The 9847-nt window shown below is 59.0% G+C and overlaps 3 protein-coding genes across 3 annotated transcripts; 2 read left to right on the top strand and 1 right to left on the bottom strand.

Annotated features, from left to right (window-relative positions):
* The first annotated feature begins 2028 nt into the window (after positions 1-2028).
* BDZ90DRAFT_230271 (small oligopeptide transporter) lies at positions 2029-4868 on the top strand. Its single transcript, XM_025505414.1, has 2 exons — positions 2029-2297; positions 2374-4868. Exons 1-2 carry the CDS (start codon positions 2288-2290, stop codon positions 4791-4793), a joined length of 2430 nt encoding a protein of 809 aa, XP_025364012.1. The 5' UTR covers positions 2029-2287; the 3' UTR covers positions 4794-4868.
* A 457-nt stretch (positions 4869-5325) lies between these two features.
* On the top strand, positions 5326-6332 carry BDZ90DRAFT_216913 (Ctr-domain-containing protein; the record flags this gene model as incomplete). Its single annotated transcript, XM_025504294.1, has 2 exons — positions 5326-5715; positions 6075-6332. 2 exons carry the CDS (start codon positions 5326-5328, stop codon positions 6330-6332), a joined length of 648 nt encoding a protein of 215 aa, XP_025364011.1.
* Positions 6232-9163, bottom strand: BDZ90DRAFT_269256 (aconitate hydratase; the record flags this gene model as incomplete). The annotated part of the gene is made up of 3 exons (XM_025508736.1): positions 6232-8671; positions 8748-8856; positions 8934-9163. 3 exons carry the CDS (start codon positions 9161-9163, stop codon positions 6578-6580), a joined length of 2433 nt encoding a protein of 810 aa, XP_025364010.1. The 3' UTR covers positions 6232-6577.
* Positions 9164-9847: the final 684 nt, after the last annotated feature.

The following is a 9847-nucleotide window of genomic DNA, read 5'->3' as shown; positions in this document are numbered from 1 at the left end:
CCCTCCCTTCTCGAGCAATGGAAGGACTGTTGAGAGAACAGGCTCTGAAAGCACGATGGCCGTTGCCTCTCACGAAGGATGCTGTCGCCTCAGCGATTGGCTTCCTGATCTCCTGTCTGTCTACAGCAAGACGCAACAAGTTCGTTCGAGACTGCAGTTGATATCAGTCATGCCAGGCAAAGCCATCGAATCATCAGCTCGCTGAGCATTCCATCACATGAGCCGTGTCCGTGAAATGAGGCGCCCTTCTCACAACACCGCTCTACTGGAATGACTGGCTCTCTCACGCCTTCGTCCCTTGCGTTCGCCCCAATTTCACATACAGCCGGGGTTCAGCAGCAGAGTCCTCTGAATGTATGCTCATCGCTGAGAGGCTCTCCTCTGTCATCTGCTGATGGAGAACAAGTCATCTCAAATCTTGCTTCATTTCAGCTCGCTCCGTATCGCAACCTCCTCTCAATATGTTTCGACTCGAGCGAACAATGAGCCGTACTGTCTTGCGATATCGGGTCGCTCGGCTGTGCCGGCGGGAGATACGAGCTTGACTTTCGCCGCCGGAACAAGCTCGGCCGTCTCGCCGTTCGTGGCGAAGTAGCGTGGGAAGTCGCGGCGAGAAGAACTGAGATCAGGTCACTAAGACAGACGTGTCGGACGCGAAAGGCGAGAAGAAGTGGCGGTGGCGCGTGCCTCCCAATGAGGAAGTCAGACCAGGGCGGCTGAGCCTGCTCTGAACTCTCGTTGCGCGTTCCTTGCAACTTTGGGAGGCTACCCGGTCCAGGCAAGGGCTTGCTGGCTTTATTGTCGAGCTCGGACATTCCTGCTGGCCGGAACTTGAGACAATGTCCAACTGGACCATAGGCTCGCTCGCGCCCTCTTTCCCTCACAGTCATGCGACGTGCGCCGTCCTTACCGTTGCTTTAGTGTGGCTGCTTGCCTCTCCCGAGTATTTGGCAAGGTCTACTCTCATTGTGGCGAGGATCGCAGCCTCATTCAAACGACGCACATCGGTCCTCACCTCGTCAATCGAGCTTTGAATGAGGCGTTCGGAGGTTGCGACGTTGCCGGATGACCTACTCCCTGGCAGGCGGACACTAGCAGCAGCTTGCCCTTGACGGCCTCGAAAGCCTCGCTCGAGAGGTGCGAACGGCCCTGCAGGGCGTTGTTGCGGGGTAACGGCTTGTGGTGCCTTGATGTGCCAGCGTCCAGGTTCAATGCAGAAGGTCTCGCAGCCCTCGGCGCTCGGATGAGATTTAGACTAGCTTGCCCTCGGCGACGGCTAGACCGGCTGTATGGCGGACGTAGACGTAGACGAGGAAAGGCGAGATAAGGTGCCATCGTCTCGAGCTTGTGTGCGAGCAGTCAGCGGAATTGCGTAGACCGGCTCAGGGTACTTCTTGCCTCTTATTGCCGTGAGAACTTGATCTCTGAGCACGAGAGGCGTTGTATGGCCTTGCGCCATTTATCAGCAGGGCTGCCAGGCGTTTCGTCACTCCAATGCTTTCCCCCGCTGTGAGGATGGTGGTATTCCCATCCGAGTCGGGACTCAAAGGTGATTGTCTCCGGCGGGTCGGAGACGAAGACAGACCTTCTGCCGTAGACGGCGATTGTAACACGGCGAGCGCGACCCAATAAGCAGCAGCAAGGGGCGGAGGCGGGCGGAGGGAGTGAAAGAGGCAGGCGTCGGACAAGCGCCAGCAGCCAAGCGTTGGACTGGACTAGCCTTCTCGTCTGTCGGCTGACCCTGAATAGTGCTGGCGTGGCGGTGGTCAGGCGAGGGCGAAAGGAGACGAGACGTGCGGTCTGTCGCCGTCCCTGCGAGAGAGCATCCAGAACCCAACGCGAGATGATATCGAAGTAGCGCGTTGTGGCGGCCAAGGGAGCGGTGTGAGGGCGGGAAACTGGTCGTGTGCGACAGAGGCCCGCTCACTGCCTTTCAGTCTCAGTGTGGCATTCTAGCGCAATAAACGCTATCTCCCTCGTCGCACAACCCCTTGCCCTGAATGAGTGAGCGAGCGAGTAGCCGGCACTCAATCTCTCTGAGTTCCGGCGAAGACGGCGGCCGACGGGCGTGACCCGGCCGACGGCACCAAAGCACACCCACATAACGATTGGAGAGCCGTCTCGTCGTAGCAACCAGGGCTTCTTGTCCTGATAAGAAGGGCGAACATATACGCGGACTTAACGCCACCAAGCACTTCGTCCCGTTCTTCCCTCCTTACGACCACCATCCATCTGGGAGGCACGTTTGATTGCTAGTGTCACCCCCTCTCCCACTCATCTAGCCATCATGTCGTCTTGTAAGTACGCGTTGGCGTCAGCGTACAAATCTCCTCTCGCGCTGACCCTCACACTCTCACCCTCACTGTCCCTCAGCTCCCATCAATGAGAAGCCAAGCGGCAGCGACTACACGCCCGAGGCCGAGAAGGCCAGCATTGGCCTGGATGACCACCTTCCAACGATGCCCGAGATCGAGCACGACCTCAAGGAGGGCATCGCCAGGCACAATCTACTTGCCGACCCCAACATCGATCCCGAACTCCGTGACCGCATGGAGCGTGCCCTCGAGACCGGAGACGTGGCCGCAGAGAAGGAGATTGAGGAGGAGCTCCTCAATGACTCCATCTACCCAGAAGTTCGTGCCGCTGTCGCCAACATCGACGACCCCGACATGCCCGTCAACACGTTCCGCGCGTGGTTCCTCGGACTCTTCTTCGTAATTGTCCTATCTGGTCTCAACCAGCTCCTGTACTTCCGATACCCCTCCGTTCAGATCAATGGCCTCGTCGTTCAGCTCGTGTCCTTCCCCTTCGGCAAGGCTCTGGAGAAGATTCTCCCTCGCACCGGTGTCAAGACTCGCTGGGGCACAATGACCCTCAACCCTGGTCCCTTCAACGTCAAGGAGCACACGATGATCTCCATTATGGCCACCGTCGTCTGGCAGCGAGCCTACGCAACGGACATCTTCCTTGTGCAGCGCATCTACTACAACCAGACTTGGTCGTTTGGCTACCAGCTCCTCGTCACCCTCTCGACTCAATTCATTGGCTTCAGTTTTGCAGGGTTCGCCAGGCGCTTCCTCATCTGGCCCGCCTCGATGATCTGGCCCACCGTCCTGCCTTACTGCACGCTGCTCTCTACGCTCCACAAGCAGAAGGCTACCGAGCCCGGAGTCATGGGCCGTGGCAAGTTCTTTACCATTGCGTTCGCCGCCGCATTCTGCTGGTACTTCTTCCCCGGCTACATCTTCACGGCGCTCAGCACGTTCAACTGGATCTGCTGGATCGTGCCCAACAATGTTGTCGTCAACCAGCTCTTCGGCGTCACTCAGGGTCTGGGCATGTCTGTCCTCACATTCGACTGGTCGCAGATCAACTACTTTGGCGCTTCGCCCCTCGTCACGCCCATGTTTGCTCAGCTCAACACCGTGGCAGGTCTCGTCATCTTCTTCTGGATCTGCTGCCCGGCCATGATGTACACCAACACGCGCTTCTCCAAGTACCTGCCCATGAGCACCACGCACGTCTTCGACCGCTTCGGAGAGCGATACGACGTCACAAAGGTCACGACGCCCCTCGGCACCCTCGATGAGGCCGCTTACAACACCTACTCGAAGCAATACCTCTCGCCCGTCTTCTCGATGTCGTACGGTCTCTCCTTCGCCTCGATGACGGCGACTCTGGTCCACACCTACTTGTATTCGGGCAAGGACATCTGGCGACAGTTCAAGCGCTCTGTCAACGACGAGCCCGACATTCACGCCCGCCTCATGTCTGTCTACAAGGAGGTGCCCATCTACTGGTACGTCGGCACCTTCTTCCTCTCCCTCGCCATGGGTCTCGCCGCCATCGAGGCCTGGCCGACCCAGCTTCCCGTCTGGGCCCTCTTCCTCGCCATTGCCATTGGCGCACTCTACACGGTCCCGATTGCCGTCATTTACGCCGTCTCCAACGTCGAAGTCGGTCTTAACGTCATCACCGAGTTCATCATCGGTTACGCTCGCCCCGGCAAGCCTGTCGCCATGATGCTTTTCAAGACGTGGGGCTACATCTCCATGTACCAGGCCGTATCTTTCATGAGCGACCAGAAGTTCGGTCACTACATGAAGGTCAGCCCTCGCTCGGTGTTCGCCGCCCAGATGGTCGCCTCTTTCATCTCCGTCTTCGTCCTGCTTGGCGTTCAGAACTGGGCGCTTAGCAACATCGAGGGCATCTGCACGCCCGACGCAAGCGACAACTTCATCTGCCCCGGCGCTACTGTCTTCGGTACTGCCTCGATCATCTGGGGTCTGCTGGGCCCCGCGCGCAACTTCTCCGGCGGTCAGGTGTACAATGCCTTCCTCTACTTCTTCTTGGTCGGCGCCATTGTTCCCATCCCGACCTACTTCCTCGCCAAGCGATACCCCAAGAGTTGGATCCGCTACGTCAACTGGCCCGTCATCTTCTCCGGTACCGGATACATTCCCCCCGCCACGGGCATCAACTACTCCAGCTGGGCCTTTGTCGGTTTCCTCAGCCACGTCGTCTGGCGTGGAAAGAACTTTGCCCAATGGTCGCGCTACAACTACGTGTTGTCCGCTGCCCTGGACGCCGGTACGGGTATCAGCACGATTCTCATCTTCTTCGTGCTCATCTTCCCCCAGGCGCCCGCCCTGCAGAACTGGGCCGCCGGAGCGTGGTGGGGCAACACGGTGTCGTCGAACACGGCTGATGCCAACTTCGCGACTCTGTTGACCCCGCCTGAGGCTGGATTCGCTCCTCCCCCCGGTGGGTGGGGAGCCGTCCCTGCCGTCTAAGCGGCGCGGCCAAAAGTCACGTACGATTGTTCCCGTCTCCCTTGTATTCTCATCACTGCTCTTGTCTTTGCGCCGCTTTGATCCACCTTGAGCTCTGCTTCTGCAACTATTTATTCCCCACCCAAGGATGGTGTGAAGGTCGCTCTCCTTTCTGCGCTGCCTCGACTCCGTATCGATTGTGGCGTGCCGCCCAGCCGTATCGCTATCATCGTGTCCCACGTGGCGAGGTCCACGTCGTTGCGCTCGAGCCATCTATGTGAGGTCGGGCCGACAGCTGATTGCTCGCTGAGCTTTCCTTTGCTTCTCAACCCTACACGTCCTCGATTCCCTCTGCATGCCCGCCATCCAGACGACGGAGCGCACCATGCCCGTTGGAGCAGGTGCTGGAGCCGGCTGGTCGCCGCAAGTGGAGCATGGGCACCATGATCATCATGACGGAGGTGGGAGCGGGATGCATGCTGCTATGCAGCACGACGGGCACGGCGGGATGAATCATGGTGGAATGGACCATGGTGGAATGGATCACGGGGGCATGGATCACGGAGGCATGAATCATGGCGGAATGGATCACGGCGACGGTGCTTCAATGTGCAAAATGTCAATGGTCTGGAATACGGACCCAACGGACCTTTGCCTCGTCTTTCCCTGGTGGCGCATTACCTCTTCTTCCTCGTCCCTCTACTCTTCACTCTTCATCGTCGTCCTCCTCGGCGTGGGGTACGAGTGGCTGAGACTACAACTCAGGAGATTGGATAGACGATTGATGGCTTCTGGAGGAGCAGCCAGAAGGAGGAGGAAAAGGAGGGGAACAGCAGAAGGAGCAGCTACCTCGTCGGGCAGGAGGTCCTCCCCACCTACGCCTGGCAGACTTCAACAGCATCGCAGAGTAGCGAGCGTCAACAGCACTCAGAAGGGCTTGCTCGTCTCAAGCTTGCAGGACGCGGATGATGGCAATGCTAGCGGTGCTGGCGGGTCATCCCCCTCGTTGCGACGAGCGGCTACACCTTCCCACCTCTCAGACGCAAGCGGACAAGACTCTGACCCGGCGACGACAGCGACGACTCCACCTTACCTCGCAGGACGACGACACCCGACTGCCAGACGATACGTAGCCGTAGGTGGAGGTCAGGCTGGTACGGCCACGGCAAGCGTGCCTTTGAGCGCTATGTTCAGCATGTAAGTCGTCGACCCGCGGCCTCTTCTAGTACACCCTGACCGAGCTTATCGATCCATCTTCCGCTCAGCCCGGCCCTCCTTCAACCTCTCACACGACGCCAACAGTTGATTCGCTCCGTCGGCTATGCGACTTCCGTCGGCCTCTCGTTCCTGATGATGCTCCTCGCCATGACGTACAACTCGTACGTTATCGGCGCGGTACTGATTGGTGCAGGGATAGGACACTACTTGTTCCAGAGGCCTAGCGCCGAGAAGGTGGGCGTTGATGAGGATGAGCAGGATGCGCCCGGAGTGTGGGGCGAATATGTCAGTGATGAGGACGGGGAAGACGTTGTGGACAGTAAGGGTATGGCCTGCCATTAGAGGGACGCTGTTTGTATTCTGCTACACGCTTCAATTTGTCATCAATGCTCTCTCAGTCCATCATCACGCAATTCAGGCCAGGCCGGCAGTCGCTGCTCCTCGTCAAACAACATTCGATTCTGAGCCACAAGTCGCTATAAGAGCAAGAAAGAGAAGGAATGAGGTTGCGCTTTAGTAGCCTACGGGAATGCTGCTTCTCCACACACACTATCAAACCACACAATGATCGCAAGGGAAGCCCTGACTTATGCCTGGCCAGCGGCCCTCGCCTTCGCCTTGGCGGCCATCAAGTTCAGCGCCGAGCCTGCGCGGTGCCACTCGATCTGACCAGCGTTGAACGAGTGGACAAGGGGGATGCGCGCGTACTCCTCTCCGGACTTGGCGTCCTTGCACACCATCGTGACCTCGGAGCCAGGAGCAAGCTCCTTGACGCCCTCGAGGTCAACGTAGGTCGCCGGCTTGACCTTGTCGTAGTCTGCCTCGTCCTTGAAGGTGAGCGGGAGGAGACCCTGCTTCTTGCAGTTGGTCTCGTGGATACGAGCGAAGGAGCGGGTGATGATGGCGGTACCACCGAGGTATCGGGGCTCAAGAGCGGCGTGCTCACGCGAGGAGCCCTCACCATAGTTGTGGTCACCGATGACAACCCACGGCTTGCCGTTGTCACGGTAGTGAGCCGCAACCTGGGGCACGGTGCCCGTCTCGCCAGTCATGAGGTTGGTGAGCTCGTTGGGCTTGCCACCCTCGGGGACAGCGCCGATGAGGCAGTTGTTGGAGATGTTCTGCAGGTGACCACGGTACTTGAGCCACGGGCCACCAGCGGAGATGTGGTCAGTGGTGCACTTGCCGACAGCCTTGATGAGGACGGGGCAGCCCTTGGGGTCCTCCTTGTTCCAGGCCTTGAAGGGCGCAAGGAACTGCAGACGGTCAGAGTCGGGCGAGATGGCCACAGCGATGTCCTCGCGCTCCTTGAGAGACTCAGGGGGAGCAGCGAAGGTCGACTCTCCGGGGTCGTAGCCGCGCGAGGGGAGCTCAATGCCCGAGGGGTCAGAGAACTTGAACTCCTTGCCGTCGGCGCCCTTGAGCGAGTCCGTGACGGGGTTGAAGGTCAGGCTGCCAGCGAAGGCCATGGCGGTGACGAGGTCGGGCGAGGCGACGAAGGCGTGAGTGGCAGGGTTGGCATCGTTACGGCCCGTGAAGTTACGGTTGTACGAGGTAATGATCGAGTTCTTCTCGCCCTTCTTGACGTCGGTACGGTCCCACTGGCCGATGCAGGGTCCGCAGGCGTTGGCGAGCACAACACCGCCAGCCTCGGAGAGGGTCTGCATCTGGCCGTCACGCTCAATGGTGGCGCGAATCTGCTCAGATCCGGGGGTGATGGTGAACTTGGCCTTGACCTTGAGACCGTGCTTGAGGGCCTCCTCGGCGATCGAGGCAGATCGAGACATGTCCTCGTACGATGAGTTGGTGCATGAGCCAATGAGGGAGACCTTGAGCTCATCGGGCCAGTTGTTCTTCTTGACCTCCTCGGCGAACTTGGAGAGGGGGGTGGCAAGGTCAGGGGTGAAGGGGCCGTTGATGTAGGGCTCGAGGTTGTTGAGGTCAATCTCAATGTGCCTGTCGTACTCGGCGCCCTGGTCGGGCAGGAGGTTCTTCTGGAATCCCTTGGCAAGCTTGGCGATGTCACCACGCTTCGTGGCCTCGAGGTAGGCACCCATGCGGTCGTTGTAGGGGAAGACGGAGGTGGTAGCACCAATCTCGGCACCCATGTTGCAGATGGTACCCATACCAGTGGCAGAGAGTGACTCGACACCAGGGCCCTTGTACTCGATGATAGCGCCAGTTCCACCCTTGACGGTCAGCTCACCGGCGACCTTGAGGATAATGTCCTTGGGCGCGGTCCAGCCCGACAGCTTGCCCTTGAGCTCGACACCGACAACCTTGGGGCACTTGAGCTCCCAAGGAATGTCAGCCATGACGTCGACGGCGTCAGCACCACCGACACCACAGGCAATCATGCCGAGACCACCAGCGTTGGGGGTGTGCGAGTCGGTACCAATCATCATACCACCGGGGAAGGCGTAGTTCTCGAGGAGAATCTGGTGGATGATACCGGATCCGGGCTTCCAGAAGCCAATACCGTACTTGGCAGTGCAGGTGGCAAGGAAGTCGTAGACCTCCTTGTTAATCTCCTTGGCGCGGGCAAGGTCCTTGACACCGCCGACCTGAGCCTCGATCAAGTGGTCACAGTGGACAGTGGTGGGGACAGCGACCTCGGGGAGACCTGCCGACATGAATTGGAGAAGAGCCATCTGGGCGGTAGCATCTTGGCAGGCGACACGCTGAACATCACAGGAGCAGGTGGTCAGTACTGACTGCCATCATATCAGGATTTATCCTCTGCATTGCTGCACTCACGTCAGGACGGAGCTTGAGGTACGAAACACCACGGTTGATGTCCTGTCCATGGGGGTCGTCCAAGTGGCCGTAGACGATCTTTTCTGACAAGGTCAAGGGGCGGTTGAGCCTGCACGAACGAGTGAGTGGCGACAAGAGTGTTAGCATCTGCGGATTCAAAGCTGCATCGCCATGCTGACCACGCACCTCTTGCGGACGATGTCAATGTTCTCTGCGAGCTTGTTGTACTTGATGTAGTAGCCCTTGCCCTTCTCGACCTGGGACATGTCGACCTTTTGGTCGTAGAGAGACGAGGGAATCTCTGCAGCCTCCTCAGCGACAGTGGCGTAACCGCGCGAAGCAGCAGCCAATGACGAAGAGGAGGAGCGAGGGGCGACCCTAGAGGCGCTCGATCGAAGAGCGCGGAGGGCCATCATGATGGGTGAGATGTGTGGGTGGCGAGGTAAAGGGAAAGGTTGCGATTACGGCGAATGTATGCTCTCTGCTCTTCTCTCCTCTTGATGTGCGCTCTTGACGCTTGATGGCGTGAGGTAGAGGAGGGTCGAGTTGCGTTGGCAATGAGAGAAGGCGCCTGGTTGAGATGGGTTGGTGAAGAAGAGAAAGCGGGGTCGTCGCTGTGGTCGTCGTCTTCTTGGTCGATTGACAACGCAGAAGCACAGTGCACCGCGGAGCAAAGCGGACGAGAGGCCTGCGAGCGCCTGGCTGAGAAATACAACGCACACCGGCACCAGCGCCGCGAGACTCAGACTGAGAGAAAGGGCAAGGGCTAGGCCGCCCCGCCGGCGCACGCTCAGGCAGCAGCCTCAGAACCGGCCGGCTCGTTGAAACAGAGAAGAGCACACAGGGCGGCCAGCAAAGCCGGTCACGATCAACTCGCGCGCGCCAACGAGCTTCAACGCTTCAGCGATAAGAGCATGAGAGGGGCGGTCACGGCGATGTCGTGGTAACCATAGCTTGGTAATGAACGAGCGCTTCCGATTATGACCACGATCAAGATTGAACATGACTGACCACAATGATGAACGGACAAGCCGGGTCAGGAGCCTCTCTGGAGCCCTTCTGCCGGCGGACCATCCGGCCGCTGAACAGCCAGGACGGCC

This window comes from Jaminaea rosea (genome assembly GCF_003144245.1).
Source record: "Jaminaea rosea strain MCA 5214 unplaced genomic scaffold BDZ90scaffold_2, whole genome shotgun sequence".
In the NCBI taxonomy this organism is placed as follows: Eukaryota; Fungi; Basidiomycota; class Exobasidiomycetes; order Microstromatales; genus Jaminaea; species Jaminaea rosea.
This window is presented reverse-complemented; position numbering and strand designations above follow the sequence as displayed.